Consider the following 21,795-nt stretch of genomic DNA (forward strand, 5'->3'; position numbering starts at 1 on the left):
TATTAGCAAAATATCTGTACAGTGCTTTCATTAAAGTTTCTAACTGTGGACCATTATTCTTAAAATTCAAAGTAGAAACAAAATAAAAGGATAAGCCATGCAGATCACAAAATAAGATCATATCTCTTCAGTGAAAAATACTGGTAATTAATCTCTGTACAATGAAAAAGCATTTTCCACACAAAATATAAGTATCTTAAAAACTGACTGACAGACTTCCCTGGTGGTGCAGAATCTACCAGCCAATGCAAGTAGATCCCTGGTCTGCAAAGATTCCACATGCCACAGACCAACAAAAGCCCACGTGCCTAGAGCCTGTGCTCTGCAACGAGAGAAGCCCTGAAATAAGAAGCCTGTGCCCCGCAACGAAGACCCAGTGCAACCATAAATAAATAATTTTTTTTTAACTGATTGAAATTTAGTATTTACTAGCTTTCATTCTTTCAGAGAAAAGATACTAGCAAATTACGATAAGGAACCAATGACAAAGAGAGCTAACTCACAGACTTTCAATATATAGGAAAGTGACAGAAGTCCTTTATTCACCTATGTCAATTATTCTTTCATCATCAAAACTGCTTATGCATAGTTAAGTAACTTTTCTTGACCTAAAATATATTAGTATTTTGTTCCTCTTAAAAAAACAACCAAGTACAGAAGTTTGGTTTAGGGATGGCTTTGTTCAATTTCTTAGTAGAAATTCTAAACCAGGTTTTTAAAAATAAGAGTGCAGAGAGACTATTTGCTTAAAAGACAATTCCTCTTCTAAGGCATTGTCCTGCAACCACTCTGTAAGCAGAGCAGCCTCCTAACTGGTCTCTGCATTCTGCTCTTGCCTCTTCAGTCTTCTCCACATGGCAGAAGGAGAGTGGACAATTCAAGGTAACACACTACCCTGAAGAGATGATTCCAGTGAAGGAGAAGGGGGTGACAGAGGATGAGATGTTTGGATGGCATCACCGACTCAATGGACATTAGTCTGAGCAACGAATGGGGTCCATGGGATCGCAAAGAGCTGGACATGACATAGCAGCTGATCAACAGCAATACAAGGCATTAACAATGGGTAAAGAGTATAATGTGAACTCATTATATTATTTTCATTCAAGTCTAATATTATTTCAAAATAAAGGGCTTTAAAAAAATTCTAATAGTTTTTCATTACACTTAAAATACAAAGTCCTTGTCAATGTCTCAATAAAATCTAAAGAGGACCCCTGCCTGTCTCCACAGCTTCATCTCCCCTCATACTCCTCCGCCTTCATTCCGTAGCTGTCATACTGGTCTGCATGCTGTTGCTCATCAAATAGATTCACCCAGACTGGCCCCACCCCACAGCCTTTGCACTTGCTCTTTACCATGTCTGGAATGCTCTTCATCACTTGTTCCCATAGCTCAATCTTTCACTTCAGAGAAGCCATTGTTGAGCACTTATCTAAGATGATCTTCTCACCCATGTTACTCTCTTAATTCCTTATCCTGCTTTCTATTTCTTCCTACTACTTATCTCCAAATAAAAGTACCTATTTATTCACTTTAGTTGTTTGTTCTCTCACATTCTCAACTTGAATTGAAATTCCACAGAGGCAAGGTTTGTTTTATTTCATGCTGTTATCTCCAAGGTCTAGAATACTAGAACATAGCAGATATCTTTTAAATAAATAAATGATCAAGTTTCTCAACAGAAAAGTCATGAAATCAATTTTTACACTGTACTGCTAATTATAAATGCATGCAATATCAGGTATCAATTCACGTCTCAAATGAGTTCATGTATTCTAATACAGAGTGGTGATTTAATCCCCTGAATAAATCTGTTGGGTAAAATACTTCATTATGTCCTTACAGGATAAAAAATGAGAAACATCTAAAGAGAATTACACACTCATATCAAATATAAACAAATCTCCTGAGAGTACATGAAAATCCAAATTAACACCAAGATCAGTCATTTCTTAAAAAGGTTTGTGGGACCTTATCAAACCTTCCTTTTATCATATACAAATAATTCTACTGGCATACACTATTTCAGAAATGCATTTTTCTGAGCAAAAGGTAGTAAGTAAATTCTAGGGAAAGTTTTCCTAACACCTAGTAAAAATGCATGATTGAGTGTTTAATATTTGTTCCTAAACTTAACCTTCATAACTGCTTTTCAAGGTTCATTTTTTAAATTATGGTAAAACACAGCAAAAAGTATATCACTAAGCTCATATTTTATAAGTGTGCAGTTCACACTTACAAATACATTTGCATTATTGTGCATCCATCACCCTGATCTATCTGCAGAATTTTTGTCATCTTCCCAATCAAGGCACATTCTTATCATTTTCCAGATATAGAAACAGGCTAGGAAAGGGTAATATGTTAATATAGATAATCAAATTTCAAAGTTCAACATACCTCTTCAATACACTTCAAAATTCAAGTTGCCATACAATGACAAAAGGAGTATAGGAATAAGTAAAGCTAATGCTATTTTCTTCCCAGAAAATACTTCTATTTAATTGTAGTTTCATCAATCTCACAGACTGAACTTCTAAGAACTCTAATTCAACCTGTTCATTTTATACAGTAAAGCAACGTTTTTCAAGTTTATATTGGCATCTGTTCAATTATGAAAAGCAGAGTTTTGTTTTTTAAAGAACAGAAAGACCAAAAAAATTAAAGGTTGTATCCATGCCTCTTTGCAATAGAACTTTACAGTTCCTCTCATCATGAATCTATTTTTCCACCCCTACCGTCTCAGGGAGCCTTGAGACTTGCTTCGACAAATGGAAAACAAGGAAAGTGATACTCTTATAACATACACAGCCTTACAGCTTCGTATTTTGTTCTTTTTTAGAACACTGTCCTGAAGTGTCATGTATGAGGAAGCTTGAGATATTGTATCCCACAGAAAGAGAGGTTCAACATGCTGCTATCCCAACAGGCCCCATGCCTCAGCCACCCACCAGGTGAATGCAGCTGTGACCTAAGACTGGTGAGACCTGCAAAGGAACTGCCTGACCAACCTCAGAATAAGAAATAAGTTGTTGTTGTTTTAAGTCTATTAAGATTTCAGGTGTTCTGTTATATAGCACTAGGTAGTAGAAACAAGATTAATATCAAGTTTAATAAAAGAAATTAAAATAGTTTTTATTTTTACTACCAGAGCACGATAACTTGCACCAGGAAAAATCTTGGAAATCTAAGATTTCTGGTCACAAGTTGGTTGAACTAACTCAAACTGATGAAACTAATTTTAAGTATTAGAAAAGCACTAATTATATACCCCAGTATAGTGTGGTCAGTCAGGTCTAACATCTTTATAAAAGATATCACACTGTGTAAATGACAGTACAATTCACCTCATATCAGTTCAGTTCAGTCGCTCAGTCATGCCCGACTCTTTGCGACCCCATGAACCACAGCACGCCAGGACTCCCTGTCTATCACCAACTCCCAGGGTTTACCCAAACTCATGTCCACTGAGTCGGTGATGCCATCCAACCATCTCATTGTCTGTTGTCCCCTTCTCCTCCTGCCTTCAACCTTTCGCAACATCCGGGTCTTTTCAAATGAGTCAGCTCTTTGCATCAGGTGGCCAAAATACTGGAGTTTCAGCTTCAACATCAGTCCTTCCAATGAACACCCAGGAACAATTTCCCTTAGGATGGACTGGTTCGATCTCCTTGTAGTCCAAGGGACTCTCAAGAGTCTTCTCCAACACCACAGTTCAAAAGCATCAATTCTTCGGCGCTCAGCTTTCTTTGTAGTCCAACTCTCATACCCATACATGACCACTGGAAAAACCACAGCCATGACTAGATGGACATTTGTTGACAAAGTAATGTCTCTGCTTTTTAATATGCTGTCTAGGTTGGTCATAACCTTCCTTCCAAGGAGAAAGCGTCTTTTAATTTCATGGCTGCAGTCACCATCTCCAGTGATTCTGGAGCCAAAAAAAATAAAGTCAGCCACTGTTTCCCCACCTATTTGCCATGAAGTGATGGGACCGGATGCCATGATCTTAGTTTTCTGAATGTTGAGCTTTAAGCCAACTTTTTCACTCTCCTCTTTCACTTTCATCAAGAGGCTCTTTAGTTCTCCTTCACTTTCTGCCATAAGGGTGATGTTATCTGCATATCTGAGGTTACTGATATTTCTCCCGAAAATCTTGATTCTAGCTTGTGCTTCCTCCAGCCCAGCATTTCTCATGATGTACTCTGCATATAAGTTAAATAAGCAGGGTGACAATATACAGCCTTGATGTACTCCTTTTCCTATTTGGAACCAGTCTGTTGTTCCATGTCCAGTTCTGACTGTTGCTTCCTGACCTGCATACAGGTTTCTCAAGAGGCAGGTCAGGTGGTCTGGTTTTCCCATCTCTTTCAGAATTTTCCATGTTTATTGTAATCCACACAGTCAAAGGCTTTGGCATAGTCAATAAAGCAGAAGTAGATGTTTTTCTGGAACTCTCTTGCTTTTTCGATAATCCAGCGGATGTTGGCAATTTGATCTCTGGTTCTTCTGCCTTTTCTAAAACCAGCTTGAACATCTGGAAGTTCACGGTTCATGTACTGCTGAAGCCTGGCTTGGAGAATTTTGAGTATTACTCTACTAGCATGTGAGATGAGTGCAATTGTGCGGTAGTTTGAGTATTCTTTGGCATTGCCTTTCTTAGGGATTGGAATAAAAACTGACCTTTTCCAGTCCTGTGGCCACTGCTGAGTTTTCCAAATTTGCTGACATATTGAGTGAGTGCAGCACTTTCATAGCATCATCTTTTAGGATTTGAAATAGCTCAACTGGAACTCCATCACCTCCACTAGCTTTGTTCGTAGTGATACTTCTTAAGGCCCACTTGACTTCACATTCCAGGATGTCTGGCTCTAGGTGAGTGATCACAACATCATGATTATCTGGGTCGTGAAGATCTTTTTTGTATAGTTCTTCTGTATATTCTTGCCACCTCTTCTTAATTCTTCTGCTTCTGTTAGGTCCATACCATTTCTGTCCTCTATTGGGCCCATCTTTGCATGAAATGTTCCCTTGGTATCTCTAATTTTCTTGAAGAGATCTCTAGTCTTTCCTATCTAAAGGCACCATTTTCCATTATGAATGAAAATGTAAATGAAGCTAATCCCTTTACACTCAATTTTAATAATATTCTTTAAAAGTCTTTCAAATATGTGATTAGCTTGTTTTCATAACCTGGGTATAGAAAAATAAGTTAGGCTTTTCTTACTCATTAGACGTCATAACTGTAACTGATAATTATACTGAACTATTTATGTCAAGATGGCCTCATGTTCTATTGACATGTGCAAGGTAACATGAAAATATTAAGGAGTCCTTGACAGCCATACTTTTTACTTTTTAAAGTTTTTATTTCTTTTCCTATCAATTATCATTTGCTCCTGATGAAAGTACCTTTTAACATCAATGCTTTCAAAAATATATTTTTTACAATTTTACCTAAGTAAACTCAACAAGCTTGGGCATAGGGAGAACCAAAAAGCTTATTTCTGAATAAATTTCACTTTTTATAAACTACTATTTCTGGTTACTCAAAATAACTCATTTTTTTTTTTACAGGTTTACTGAGGTATAATTTACATATCATAAATTCATCCATCAATAACTGAAAATTAAATAATTGTAGTAAATTCATAAGAGTTGTACAACCACCAACCCTACCCAGTTTTAGAACATTTACATTATCCCAAAAAGTTCTCTTGTGCCCATTTACAGTTAATACCATTCTCGCCTCCAGTCCTAATACTGATCTGCTTTCTGCCTCAATAAATTTGCTTCTTCCAGACATACCCTATAAAATGAAATCATATATAAACTTTTTACAACCAGCTTCTTTCATTTAGCCTAATGTTTCTGCAGTTCATCCATGCTATAACATGTGTTGGTAGCCTGTTCCTTTTAATTGCTAAATAGTGCTACATTAAATGCATATACCAGTTTAGTTTGTTCATCAATTGATGGGCATTTGAATTACTTTCATTTTTAAGCTATTTTGAACAATGAATGCTGCTATAAACATAGCCATGTGTGGACATGTAAAGTACTTTCATTTTTCTTGAGCAGATTCCTAGAAGTGGTATTGCTTCCTGCTGAGTTCTCAAGTGCCAGTCAGAGAGGCATGTCATAAGAAAAGTAACCTATAGATAAGAGTCAAGTTATTGTAATTATATACTATGTATTTATTCAACTAATACCCCAACCTGATGTTATACTGTCAGACACTGTTGGAGGAGCTGGGGATAAACTATGAATAAAATGCTGACCCTGGTCCTAAATGAACATACAATCTAGTGAGGAATATTTATGTAGGTATACAGGTAACTCTCCCTTTTTTAAAGGTATATACAGTTTTTATTTTTTTTTTAATTTTTTTTAAGGTATATACAGTTTTTTTTTTTTAAGGTATATACAGTTTTTAAATCTGGTTTTACAGATATATACAGTTTTAAAATCTGGTTACACCACAACTAACTTACAGGTGCAAGGTTCAAAGCTGGTGAAAATTTGTGGTGATTAATTCCCACTTTCCCTTCAAGACAGAGACCCTCGTCAACTTGTAATAACATAAAAAAAGTTTAAAAGAAAAAACAACCCATACACAAAATGCTATGAGAAAGACTATAAGAAAGGTCAGAGCTTCAAAGGGTAGTAAAGATGATGAGCAAGACAGAGAAAATTAAAGGAGGGCCTTACACTCAAGGATTATTTTTGTTACTTGATTACATGACACAGAGGGGAGGCTATATTAAGACTGCCTCAATCAGAAGGTCTGTAAAGAGGAATAAAGTTGATGCTTAAGCTGTCTTGGATTCTTTCTGGCCTTTTTGGACATCTGATGTTCTTGGGAGATTTGGAGTTAAGGTGAAGTGGTGTCAATGGGAGAATAATTCTCACTTGATACTTGATCTTTTAATACCCACTTTCTAATACCACCCTAATATACACTTAATACCCTGAAAGTGAAAGTCATTCAGTTGTGTCTGACTCTTTGTGACCCCAAGGAATTCTCTAGGCCAGAATACTGGAGTGGATAGCCTTTCCCTTCTCCAGGGGATCTTCCCAACCCAGGGGTTGAACCCAGGTCTCCCATACTGCAGGCAGATAGATGCTTTACCAGCTGAGCCACAAGGGAAGCCCAGGCAGGGTAGGGTACTTAGTACCCTACCTTCATCAATTCTTTGAACTCAGAGGGAGCTCCTATCCACACACTCTACTACTTTTTCTTAAAAACATACCATCTCCTACTCAGTCTCCCCTTTTAGCCATCTTAAGATCAAATGGCCTATCATTATATTACTCCCTTGTAACTCTCTGCCTCTGTCATACTTGCCAGGTAAAACCCACAATAGGAGAAAGCCTATACCTATGCTCTGACTCCATCTCAACCTGAATTCACTATCACCAACCATAAATGAGTTGCAACATTATGCCATTTTCACCATCAATTCCCTCTCCCAACTCTCCTCAGTGATTATGCGACTCCTCCTCTCTCCCAATAATGCTTCTTCAACTTGATTCTCAGCTTAATGCTTGCCTAAGCCCGAGACTTATATATATAATAGCTGGCTACTCAACACCTCCATTCAGACTTCTAGTAGGTCTCTCAAACTTAACATATCTAATGTTGAGCTACGGAGTACTATCTCTTCTATAATTGAACCCTAAGTAATCTTATTTCTTCAACCCAGTAAATCTTGACATTTCCTAATCCAAAAACTTTAGGGTCTTAAATTTCTCACTGTTTTATATACCCCATACCCAATGCATCAGCAAACAGTATAGGCTCTGTCTTCAAAACATCCAGAATCTGAACATTTCCCACCTTTACCACCCTAGGCCATGCCACACTCGGCTCTTTCAGTGACTACAAGTTGCCTAATCAGCTTCTCTGTTTCTACCTCTGTTTTTTCTGCAGACTATTTCTCAATCCAGCAACCACAGTGACCATAGGTATATCACTTCATTCTTCTATTACTCTTCGACAATAACATCTCAACTCAAGAGTAACTAACCAAAGTCCTCACTCTGTTCGAGAAGGCCCTTTATGATCTGCCTGTCCCTTCAACCATCGTCCTTATCGCCTATCACTGTCTCCCAGCTCCTTCCCCAGGGTGGACTGTGGCCTACTCCTGTTCCCTGAACAAGCCAGGTAGGCTCCCACCTGAGGTTCTTGTGCTGCTGCTCCCTAAACACAGAAGGCTCCTCCCCCAGCTCACCTCACATCCTCCTAACTTTAAATCTCCACCCCGCTGTCTCCTCATTAAGGCCATTCCCAGGTCAAGTGATGCTCCTATTCTAATCTATCTCTGTCCAGCAGAGTATAACCTTTAAGACCAGTGATGTGATATATTTGCTGCTGGATTCCCTCTCCCAGAACAGGACTCAGCTAATAGAAGGCACCCAGTAAATGTTTTAAATAAACAAATGAATGAATAGGACTATGGGAACACATACAAGCGGTAGGTAACCTAATTGGAAAGGGTTAGAAAAAGCTTCTCCCAAATGGTGACATTTAAGGATAGACCTGAAAGACAAGTAGAAATTAGCCTAGTCAAAGAATATGGAAGAGAAAGATCTTTCTAGATAATAAAAATAACAAAATGCTAGAGGCAAGAGAAAGAATGGCCATTTGTGTCATCAAAGTGTACAATACCTCTCCCCAAATAAAATACTGCTTTAAAAATATTTCCCCAATGAGGACAATGAGAGCTAACACAGTATACTATCCTATATATTCCTGGGCAAAGAACATTAGGGTATGTATTTAAAACAGTATTAGTCAAGATGAGTGCTAAGAATGAGGAAAGTAAAACAAATATTTTGCAAAATCTATTATTTATTCCCTTACAGTTCCTTTTGCTATCTTTGATTTTAAAGCTTGGCAAATAATTTTTGATTTGACAAAAGGTAAAACTGGACTGGCCATGAAAAACAATAATCAGATACCACGTCAAAGGTACTCAAAGGATACCAGGTAAAAAGTGGCTAAAAGCCCCCTCAAAGAAATGACTCAAGAAAACAAAAACTAAAGATCAACAATACCACTGGGTTTGGTAACATACTTTGGTGTTATGAAGGAAATCATAATCATCATTGCAGTCAAAGGGATTAGCTAACAACATCTGGAAGATGGCTAAAAAACTGGCAAGATATAACTTTAGGAAATCTTAAGAAAATGAATAAATAATAGCAAACGGCAGAAATGCATCTTGTTGGGGACTATGTTATGAAACCCCAAAACAAGGCTCACTGGCCATTTTATTTGCCGAAAAAATGACAGCATCCTTATTACTGTAGTTTAGTATAATTAGAACATACAAGGCATACGATTCACAAAATAAGGTGATTTTAAAAGAGATGTGTTATGGGATCACAAGAACCACCCTTGGGAATATGACAAAAGCTGAAAAATACATTGACACATCAACTCTGTATACAATTTCAGGGGATTCCCAAACATTATGAAATTCAGTGTGAAAGTTCAGTCAGGCAGTTCAGTTTTTCAGTCGTGTCCAACTCTTTGCGACCCCATGGACTGCAGCACACCAGGCTTCCCTGTCCATCACCAACTCCCCAGAGCTTGCTCAAACTCATATCCATCGAGTCGGTAATGCCATCCAACCATCTCATCCTCTGTTGTCCCCTTCTCCTCCCGCCTTCAATCTTTCCCAGATTCAGGGTCTTTTTCAAGAGTCAGTTCTTCATATCAGGTGGCCAAAGTATTTGGAATTTCAGCTTCAGCATCAGTCCTTCCAGTAAATATTCAGGACTGATTGCCTTTAGGACTGACTGGTTGGATCTCATTGCAGTCCAAGGGACTCTCAAGAGTATTCTCCAACACCACAGTTCAAAAGCATTAATTCTTTGGTGCTCAGCCAAGACTTTCTTTATAGTTCAACTCTCACATCCATACATGACTACTGGAAAAACCATAGCTTTGACTAGACGTATCTTTGTTGGCAAAGTAATGTCTCTGCATTTTAATATGCTGTCTAGGTTGGTCATAGCTTTTCTTTCAAAGAGCAAGCATCTTTTAATTTCATGGCAGCAGTCACCATCTGCAGTGATTCTGGAGCCCCCCAAAAATAAAGTCTCTCACTGTTTTCATTGTTTCCCCATCTATTTGCCATGAAGTGATGGGACCAGATGCCATGATCTTCGTTTTTTGAATGTTGAGCTTTAAGCCAGCTTTTTCACTCTCCTCCTTCACTTTCATCAAGAGGCTCTTTAATTCTTCTTCACTTTCTGCTATACGGGTAATATCATCTTCGTATCTGAGGTTATTGATATTTCTCTCCACAATCCTGATTCCAGCTTGTGCTTCTTCCAGCCCAGCGTTTCTCATGATGTACTCCGCATGTAAGTTAAATAAGCAGGGTGACAATACACAGCACCTTGATGTACTCCTTTCCCAATTTGGAAACAGTCTGTTGTTCCATGTCTGGTTCTAAATGTTGCTTCTTGACCTGCATACAGATTTCTCAGGAGGCAGGTAAGGTGGTCTGGTATTCCCATCTCTTTCAGAATTTTCCAGTTTGTTGTGATCTACACAGTCAAAGGCTTTGTGAGAACCAATACATTTGGGATAATAAAGAGAAATATATCCTGGGATGAAAGCTATGCAGCAGGCTTAAGAAAATTGTCCAGAGGAAAGTTAGAAGACATAGGGTTACAGGAGAGTGGGCTCCAGAAAAATAGGAAAGCTTATAGAAAGGTGGTATGAATTTTAGACTGGATACATTTTAATATTCTATAAGGAAAACTAATTTAAGAAAGTCATAATATTTATCTATGGAACAAATTTAACTGTGAAATAGTTCTGGGAGACAGAATCCATTTCATTTTGATAATAAATATATATATAAATACATGTAATATAAACATATTATATTATTTGGACTTCTAAGAAAGTCCAAAGTGTGATAATGGAGTGAAGCAAAACAAATCAAACATTCAGGTTTTGCCAATTATTTTAACTTTTAGAATCAGCATATAATTTAATCTCAGAACACTATATGATTACAGGACCAAAGGAAAACGTTAACAATTCTGACAACATCGAAGTAAATGACCAAGGTTAAGGTTATAAATATAGAGAACTACACTACTTAAAGTTTAAAAAGGAAGTAACCAAGGAAACAAAAATATTAACAACAAAAAGAACATCAAACATCAGGAAGAGGGGAGAGGATAGAGGAGGGGAGGAAACAATGAGCTAAATCATCATATATTGTAGCAAAGAATTAACAGATGCTGTCTAAAGTTGGCAAATAAATATATAAAAGAATAAGCATATTTCTTATAGTTCTGGAGGTAGCCTCCAGATATACTAAAAATACAGGTTCCCCCTGAGAAATATGAGCAGGATAGGAAAGAGTGGGATAGGATTACATACACTCACATTTCATCCTAAATTCTTCTAGACTATTTAATTATGATATATTCATGTTAGCATGGTAAAAATTAAAAGTAAAAAAAAAAAAATTAAGCCAGTTTAGGTAGGTCTTTAGTGCTGATGCAATTCCCTGCCAGCACTTGACCTATTTCAAATACTTTTTAAATATATCAAAGCAAGGCTTACTTGTTTTTTTTGAGGGGTTTACTCTTTTATTAATTTTCTTTCTTATTTAAGCTAGAAATAAAGACTATTACATGTGGAAGAGATATTAATTGAATGTTGATGACACTTTAAAAAAATATATAGACACAAGTTAGTTCTCATTGTATTAAAATTTCTTGAATTTTAGTCAAAATAAAGTATTTCTTTTAAGTTTCCATGAGGATACACACATACTTTATTACAAAAGTATACATCATCAAAACTGTTACATTACTTTTACTGTAAGATGATTCCTTCTACAATCAAAGTATTATTTGCTAGCCTACTACATCCAAGTCAACAGAGATTGAAAGATGGGTGCATGGAAAAGAGGAGTGAGGTTCCACAAAGAAAGAGATTACTTTTGTTTTGCTTCCCCTAGTGGAGGCTGGAGAAAAGGAAGGAGGGGAATAACAGGAGAGACTGGGAAGCATGAACGGCCTTGATGGGATCATTATAGCACTTCACTTGTCAGAGCAGGACTCACAGATCTGAAAGGATACATTCAGAAGACATTAAAGACAGTATTAAAAGTGACAAACCCTCAATGACCAGTTTAACATTTTGTAAAAGTTAGATGGGGTTTCTGAAAGTTCTAGGTTTAGGTAACCAAGCGAACTGTAATGATTCAAAACAAAGAATACAGAAGAGAAACAGAATGGAGGATAACCATGGGTTTAACACCGGACACAAGGTGTGATGTTCAGCTTGTGGAGCTGTCCAAAGGGTAACTACAGACAGTATATTACTAGATAGTATAGTAGCTAGCATATTACTTAGTTGATAATATATTGTTTAGATGAAGCCATGGAAGTAAAATGTTTTCTTACATATATATATTGCAGGAAGTGGAAAAAAAAAAAGGTCATCTAGAAATATCCACATGAAAAGAGCTGCTAGGAAAAAGAAGTCAGTGAAGCAGACCTAAAAGTTAGAGAAGTAATATAAATAAAAGCTTCCATTTTTCAAAAGCAATGTGTTACACAAGTCTGCTGAGTGGTAAAACCAAAACTCAAATTTTGGTTTGTTGTTCATCCTTTTAACCAATATAGTACCATTATGATGGAAGCCATGACAAGACAAGCAATGCCCATTTTAGAGACTAACTAGGAATAAGCAAGTTTCCTTACCCTTTCCTTCTAACTCCTGACTAAACCACAGTGCATGTGTCAAGAGCCTCCCCATACCCATCCTCAATACCACCACCCCACCCCCAAAACACATTTATGCTTTTAAGAAGCTGGGCTTCACTAAAAAGTACAATTATTTTTATAGCTAATAACAAAGTGTTTTAAAGTGTTGATAAATTTGGATCTTGACATAGTTATAGACAATACTTGAATAAATGAAAGCTAGCTAAGTTAAAGCGTATCAATTAGGTTCATTTACTCATCACTATTTATGTCTCTCATGAGCCAAGCACTAGGGATAAAATGGTGTCTAAAAACAGACTTTAACGCTGTGCCTCTGAACAAACTGTGATGAAATTATGACACTTCTAGAGTTGCTTTATTTTGTCTTGTCTTGAGTGACCTTTTAAGTGACCTTGAGTGACCTACTTAATTAAAAATGTTTACTACATATAATAGCATCTTGTAATACTGTGCTCCAAGAAAGAGGAAATAAACAATAAGTATAACACAAAATATTCCTTTAAGTTTGAAAGTTTAACTTCAAATTATTTCAATAATGGCCTATGCCTAAGTACAGAATCCCTGTATTATTATACCACCCCACTCACTAACAATGTCTTCATTCTTAGGGAGTTAAGACCTAACTGAACATACATAAGACAGTAATTTATATCATTTTCTCCTTAATTTGGGAATCAAACCCAAAGTTTTGTACTAAATGTACAATAAATAAGAAAATTCCTTAATGATACTTTTGTGCCAGATATTTTTACGGTTTTAAAAAACACAAACTAGCTTTTAGATGTAAATACAGCATAGGAAGAAAGGGGGGAATTAAGTTTTTAGAAGTTTAGGAAAAAAAAGTTTTAATATACACCTGAACATTAGCTTTCAGAATTTCTTGGGCAAAACAACTTTTACCTATTGATAAAAAAAGGAATTTCTAGTCTTTTCCTCATCCAGGGAAATAACAGATTTCCCTCTATATGTTCATAAGATATCTATGAGAAACAAATCATAAATTGATTTGACAGTTACACTTTCAAAATAATGGAAGATATGGTACAAACAAATAACCTCTCAGCTCAGAAATGTTTTCCTTATCTAAATTAAATAAGGAAATCTATAAAGCCTATTAAAACATATAGCCAGGGGCTTCCCTGGTGGTCTAGTGGTTATGAATCTGCCTGCCAATGCAGAGCACGTGGGTTTGCTCCCTGGTCCGGGAAGATTCCACATGCCAGGGAGCAACTAAGCCCATGCATCACAACGACTGAGTCCGCGTGCCCCAGAGCCCATGCTCCCCAGCAAAAGGAATCACCGGAGTGAGGCCTGCCTGCTGCAACTAGAGAGTAGCCTCTGCTTGCAGCAACTACAGAAAGCTCACTCACAGTAACCAAGACCAGGCTCAGCCAAAAATAAATAAATAAATCTTAATTTAAAAAAATACACACACACACACATATATTATTCAGTCGTAAGTCGTGTCCGACTCTTTGTGTGACCCCATGGACCCTCCAGGCTCCTCTGTCCATGGGGTTCTCCAGGCAAGAATACTGGAGTGGGTTGCCATTTCCTTCTCCACACGTATATATTATATATATATGTATGTAATATATGTATTATATATATAGCCTGGCATATATTAGACACTCAATTAAGTAGCTGCTATAATAAAACTGGCTTTTATTCACTTGAATTTTATTTAATCAACTGCTTTGAAGCATATACGGCATTTAATTCAACACCATGATCCAGGAAAAAAAATCACATTCCTTGGTATGGACTCTCCCTAAGTGCAAAATTGGGGGTGGGGGGGTGGAATTTGTAAATTTACAACTAGTCACAACTACACAAGACAGCAAAAGTGACTCAACGGGGTTCACCATCATCACCACTGAAGCCATGTTAGAAACCAATCCTATTAGTTGGCACTGCCCTCCTTCACTGTATACAAGATATCTATGTGCTCCCAGTTTCTACTGGATTTAAAAGTATGGGAGCTGGCACAAGAGCAGATACCTGAGAAACAATAAAAAAAATTAACAACTTTTCACTGCAAAATAAGATTGGCTTTTTTGTAAGGACCATTTTAGAAACTTGAAAGCAAAAATTGTGCTCAATTTTCCACTAAAACAATCTTTTTTGTGACTGCCTTTTCTGAAATTGGGGACAAGTCGTGCTTGTGTAACATGCATGAAAACAGAAATACTGCTGATCAGTAATTCTCCTTGATCCCTGAGCTAATACAAGCTTGCTCTACAGCACATCTCTACAATGGCCCAAAGACCAAGAATAAGAAGAGAAAAACGGCAACTGTGACGTCAATACCATTTCTTCAGTGTATTTACCCAGAAATCTGTAAGCTCCAGTCATCCCAGACACTACTGTCATTCCCTGTCCTTATACTTCTTATACAGCACATCTCTAGAATTAAAAAGTCACAAGATGAAATCCCTCATTTCTCACTTCCTAACGCAAACTCGCTAGGAACTTCTCATGAGGATTTAAGCAGGCCCAAATCAAAACTAAGATCACAAAACTACACAAACAGTACACACAGAACTTTAGTATGTAAAAAAACAACAGAATGGCATTACACAGAATAGTTGCAAAGGCCATATGACAAAATTCAGACTTTGCAAACAATATAACCAGAGAACCTTCCACAAGTAGGGATAACATTTAACAATGGTGTATAATTGATTTTATAAGTTAAACATAGAATTATCACATGACCCAGCAATTCTACTCCTAGGTATATATTTCCAAGAGAAATAAAAAACATATGTCCATATAACTTTTACACAAACATTCATAGTAGTATTATTAGTAATAGCCAAAAAGCAGAAACAACTCAAACATCCATCAATTGATGAAAAGATAAATAAAAGGTGATATATCCACACAATGGAATATTTTTTGGCAATAAAAAGAAAAGAAGTGCTGATATATGCTATAACCTGGATAAACCTTGACAACGTCACACTAAGTGAAAGCAGCCAGTCAAAAAAGACACATTATTTATTTTATCTATATAAAGTCTACAGGACAGGCAAGCATACAGAAGGAGATTCATGTCTGCCTGGAGTTGGGATGGTGGGGATACTGGCAGGAGAAACTGCTAATGGGTCTTGGGTTTCTTGTGGGGATGACGAAGATGATCTAAAATTGATTGTGGCACTGGGATGCACAACTCTGTGGATGAACTAAAAACCACTGAACTGTACACTTTAAACAGGTGAACTGTATGCTATGTGAATCGTATTTGAATAGTTATTTTAAAAATCAATTTTGTGTTACAAAGATGAAAAATAAACTATTAAAAAACAAACAACAATAACAAAAACCTAGCATTATTGTAAACAGCATGCCCAGCAAATCAAGAACAAAGTATCAATTTATTCAACAAAAAATTTTGCTGATATGAAATAGTGAATGTATGTTTAATCAGATCTTGCTAATTTTCTAACAAAAGGTCTCGTATCAAGGATCTATGCTTATTCTCATACAGAAATTTACACACACATATAAATTAAACTGAAAAGATTCTGTGAAGAGCTCATATCACAGAATTTATGAGCCATGAGAAAGAGAAGCATAAAATTAAATGTAAAACAGATTTCATTATAAAATCTCTTTTAGAGTGAATATATAATCTCTCAGATGAGTTAGCAAACTAATATCAACAATTGAAGAAAGAGTTTTCCACACAGTAATAGTGTTCAAGACATTTTCAATTACCCATATGTAATCAGGAACTAACTATGATATCTTAATATACTAATGATAAAACAAAATCTTCTCTGAAACAAAAGAAAGATTTCTATTAACCTATATTCACAAAAAACAGAAAACTTTTAAAATAAGAAAACTTTAAAAAATTATTTAAAAAGCACTTCAGACTTATTTTGTTAGTTCTAACTGGCATTTTTCCTTCACATTAAAATATTTTTAAGTGAAAGTTGAATAACAGGCTAAATACAAATCTTCAATGAACATCCACATGATTTGAGGACACCAAAAGATGACAAAATATCTTTTAAGCAGAGCTTCTTAAAAGTAGGGAGATTACATATAAGAGGAAATTTCTAGACTAAATTTGCACATTAAGAAAAAGAGAAAAGAATTCTAAGGCCACCAGAGAAAAAAAGAAAAAAGAGAAAACATGCAGAAAGAGTCCAAGTCAACAAAATTTAAATGAAAAGACCACAGTAATGTGAAAAATAACCCTAATTTCCTAAAATTAGTTATTCATAGCACTTATTATAAAGAATTACCAAAAGATATGCGAAGGAATTTGGAAGACTCCAAATGTGACCATCTTTCAATATAATACTATGAAAAATTTTACCATTTGAGAAAATGTAATATGGAATAATAAAGATCCTAACACCATCAGCTTGTTATCTCACTTAATATAACAAGTATTTCTCAATTATAAAAAGAAACACACATTTTAAAGTTAAACACAGCTAATTATTAAAAACAATACAAGCTCTATGAAGACATTTTCTAACTTCAAGACAAAGTTAAACCTATGACTATAACAAAAAACTCCCTAACTAGTCATGCAAATACTAATATTTGAAAATATATACATATCTACTACCTTACTCTTTGCTGCAACTTGAAAAGGAGTAAGTATACATAAGAAATTAAGATCCTATTTTTCTATAATAAAATGGCAATGTAGCTCAATCATTTTTTTCACCAATTTCTGAGATAAGAATATCATCTCTAAAAACCTTTAATGTATATAGTTTATGTATTCAAAATACAAAGAATTAGATAAATAAGAGCTACTTCAAGTACTGACCATTACTTATACTACAGATGGCTAAAATCAAGTAATACAAAAATTTAAATCACTTACATTGTTGTTGCGAGTTTCTACAGCAGGGAATTTTCTGACTATGAATTTCACAGCAGATTCCAGGTTTTTGTCAATAAGGTAGGATGGTTTTGCCTTGGGGTCTCCACAAGCCTATAAAACAACAGTAATAAAAAAAAGTGAAATGCATCCTTTTCGAAAACCAAGAAATAATAGCAAATCTGTAATCATAAATTAGAGAGATACTTGTTTTTGGTGAGCAGGTGATAAAATGAATAGGCAAAGTGCAGGGATTGTCACAGCTGAAATATGCAATGGGAGACAGTACAGAGATGTTCTTCTACTGAAAAAAAATGCATGGAAAGTTTCAAAGCAGTTAGCGCAGAACAGCAGTGAAGGAAAAAGCTCAAACCTAAAAAAAAAAAGAAAAGAAAAAGAAAAAAAATTCTTGGTTTGAGGTAGGATTGTATTCATCTGAAGCTAATAAAGTATTACAAAATTAAATATTCAATAAGAGTACTGGAAATGTTTCTATGTGTTATATAATAAAAGCTTATGTTTAAATGTCTTTTCCAAAATGTTCTCCTCATTCAATCTAGACATTTTTAATACAAGAGCCCTAGTTCAAAAGAACTGGAAGGTGCTAAAACTGGCCTCATAGCACTAACTTGTGTTGCCGAAAATCTGAGTTACAACATTGTTTTCCATCATACCAGCAGCACTTCAAACAATGAAATCTACATCTATTCTATATCTCATAAGCACAGAACAAATGGAAATGTTTACATTTTGACCACATCAGCAGTACAGCATTCTCTGTATTAAACTGTAAAGCATTGTACAAATGTAAGGTATTATTATTAGAAAGAACTTTTTATCTGAACTATTAGCAATAGAGAATAATCTTCAATACTGTTCATTCTGTGACATTATTAACTGCTTCCTACTGAATTACTAAAATGGTAACATTTCTACTTAACTTCTTTTCATTGTATTTTAAAGAGGGTATGTCCTTTGAAAAGTTATCTATTATGTATGAGGAAATACAATACTGTAATTTAGTGTTTTTTCACTGTTTACTATAGCTATGTTGTGGATTGCAGAAAGAGAAATTATGAAACATGAAAACTGATCTGAAAGCGGGCAAGCGGGCAGAGGGAAGGTGAAAAGCTTTGCAAACCTTCCAAACTTGTCCTTGCTGGGGAAGCATTGTAATAAAAAGAGAGAAAATTACTTGTAAACAATGACTGTCAAACTATGACATACGTTTCAGTAGAGAACTTATGCACTGCAGACTATGAATAACAAAACAAGATGAAAACTATATGGTGCTACAATTTTAAAGGTATTCTAAGTAGCAACTTTTAGTATACAATAAATTTATAGTTTATATTATTCATATATATTTAAATACTACTGTGAGGTGTACAACCATGTCAGTTTCTTGGTGCTCTTTCTAAATAACTTAAAAATAATACTAGAAGGAGAAATAAAGACTACATGCAACTATAAAAACAGGAGCAAAACCATCAGTGAAATTTTACATACCTTAAAAAGAAACGGTAGCCAAGAATAAAAATAAGTTGTTATTGGATGACTTTTGCACTTTACCTCAAATTGCAACTGTTTTTCAAGTATCAACTAACTCCTTACCAAGCCAAAGTATAAAAATCAATGCAAAAATTCCTATATTTTCCAAAAGGAAATAGGAATGCAGTAAGAATTATCTTAATTCTCAAACATAATTAGATAAAACAGAATTAACTATAAGAAATTTAGAACCTCATAATCTTTAACCAGACTGACACAAAGCTATTGTATAAATTCCATTTCAATATCATAAATACTAACATATCTGACTTTTCCTCAGAGTAGACTGCCACTAGCTTAAAATACTATTTCTCATAAATTAATCTTCCAATTAACCCACTTCCCCAAGAATATTATATACAGGAATAACTGAAAGCCACGTAACTAAGAATTGTACCAATGGAAATAGCTACATATTAGCAATTCCTTGTATCAACGATAAAATGAAAACCAAGTTTCAAGAACATGCCTGAGGTAGTACAGAATACTAAAGTGATTCCAAATTCTTTTTAAATATTATGTATCATCTTTCATACTGTAATTATTTTAAAATTCAGTTATCCGTTCTAACAATATAAGTGAAAAAACTAATAAAATATAATAGACTACCATACCCATTCCCAGTGATCACAAATTTTACTGTGTAAGAATTTAATCCAGTAACTACAGATATATCTGTATATAAACAGCTCTTTCTTACTGCACAGAAAACAAAAAGAATGGAATTTCATTTCAGTGGAAAAATAAGTGGTTATATAGTATTTCCTTGGAATTAATTTACCTTTTCCCACACTACTCAGTGAGCCACATTTAAACAAACTACACTGGGAGACAGCATGCCGTAAAGATTAAGAACACAGACCCTGGAATAGAAGACTGACTGACTAAATTTCAATCTTCATCACTTAACTGTCCATGGGACGATCCATACTTGAATATATTACGACACATCTCCTAATCTCAATTTTTTCATGTGTAAATAGGGAAATTAGTATACCTAATAGCTATAATTATAATTACCGAAGTAAAAGTCTCATGTGAATAGCAACCACTGAATAGTCTTTATCATAGTAAACAGAATTAAAAATAATGACTAACATTCTTTCCTCCAGTGATTTATTCTTTATTTACCCCAAGTCTAAACATAACCAAATTTGCTTTACTCATAGAAAACGAGTAGCCTAGCAGTTAAGAACATGAGTTATAAGATAGGCTGTCCATGTTCAAATCCTGGCTCCTAGCTATAACCATAAACAAGTGATTTTCTGTGCCTCAGTTTCTTCATCTGTTAAATAAATCACAACTGCAATCTACCCTAAAAAGATTTTGCCCATTAGACTAGTATCTGTGTGTGCTTGTGGGTGTGTGTGTACATATGAGCAGAATTTTTAACAGTATCTGGCATACTACATTCACTCAAAAATGCCAATAAAAAAACACAAGACTCACAGACACTATACAAGAGTACTAGGCACCATTTTATTTTTTTCTGAAACCAACCTACTTGAGATACCAATAGACACACTTGCAAATACTCAGGCCAAAAAAACAAAAAAAAAGTGCAAGAAAAAACCCAAAACTTGACTAAAAGCTAGTATTTAGGTAAATACATCTTGGCAAAAAGCCATTCTTAATAATTAACTGAAAAATAATGTCCTACCATACTGAAAGAATACAACAATATTCCAACTAACCAGATGTCTCAGTTTATAGAGATTAATCTTCTCCACTCTAACTCAAAATTTTCATTTTAATGATACCAACAACAAAGAAATCATAAGATAATAACCTATATTTTAAAAACACAGCCTGCAGTTGGTACACTAAAACTCTTACTTCGTCCTACTACAGTAACATTACAAAAAACTCATCTTTCACTCTTGAAAGTATTACTCTTTGAAATAACATATTTAAGAAGATGATAGGGAATTCCTTGGCGATCCAGTGGTTACAATTCTGAGCTTTTACTGCCGAGGACCCAGGTTCAATCCCTGGTTGGGGAACTAAGATCCCATAAGCCACGAGTTACAGCCAAAAAAGAAGAAAGAAAGAAAGAAAAAAAACTGAATATACTACTATACTTAGTTATCAGTATATTTTAAACTAATATATTCCAGAAAGGCTTGCCACAAAAACTGAATCAAAAGGTTTGTTCAATTCAATTAAACTTGAGTACATCTAACCTGTCCATCACCCACCCACCAAAAAAAAGAAAAGGGGAGTAAAGGACAAAATTTTGTCTAAACCCCTGAATCTTATAGCTCTACAAAAGGGAAAAAAAATTTTTTTTTTGCATAATTGGTTAAGGGGTTGCCCAAATGGCTCAAAGGTAAAGAATCCGCCTCCCAATGTAGGAGACCCCGGTTCAGTCCTTGGGTTGGAAAAATCCCCCAAAGGAGGAAACAGGAACCCACCCCAGGATTCTTGCCTGGGAAATCCCATGGAACAGAGGAGCCCGGAGAGCTATAGTCCATGGGGTAACAAAAGAGTTGGACACACTTAGCAACTAAAACAACAATAATTGGCTAAAAGGGCTATTTCATCAAGCAAAAAGGAAACTACACCTGTAATTTTAGAATTGTTTTAAAAAGCACCACTCTAAAACCTTCTTTTATCTT

General features: G+C 35.3%; 1 protein-coding gene across 3 annotated transcripts in view; it reads right to left on the bottom strand.

Annotated features, from left to right (window-relative positions):
* The window catches only part of NCKAP1 (NCK associated protein 1), a 116,290-nt gene that overhangs the window by 83,347 nt on the left and 11,148 nt on the right, over positions 1–21,795 (bottom strand). For 2 of the 3 annotated variants that reach the window (XM_043487470.1, XM_043487469.1), the window contains exon 2: positions 17,630–17,740. In XM_043487470.1, the coding sequence (XP_043343405.1) occupies positions 17,630–17,740 (111 nt within the window). Of the gene's footprint in view, positions 1–17,629; positions 17,741–18,767; positions 18,786–21,795 lie in introns of all 3 variants that reach the window. The other variant, XM_043487468.1, reaches the window with a different exon arrangement.

Source organism: Cervus canadensis, chromosome 15 (assembly GCF_019320065.1).
Source record: "Cervus canadensis isolate Bull #8, Minnesota chromosome 15, ASM1932006v1, whole genome shotgun sequence".
Classification (NCBI taxonomy): Eukaryota; Metazoa; Chordata; class Mammalia; order Artiodactyla; family Cervidae; genus Cervus; species Cervus canadensis.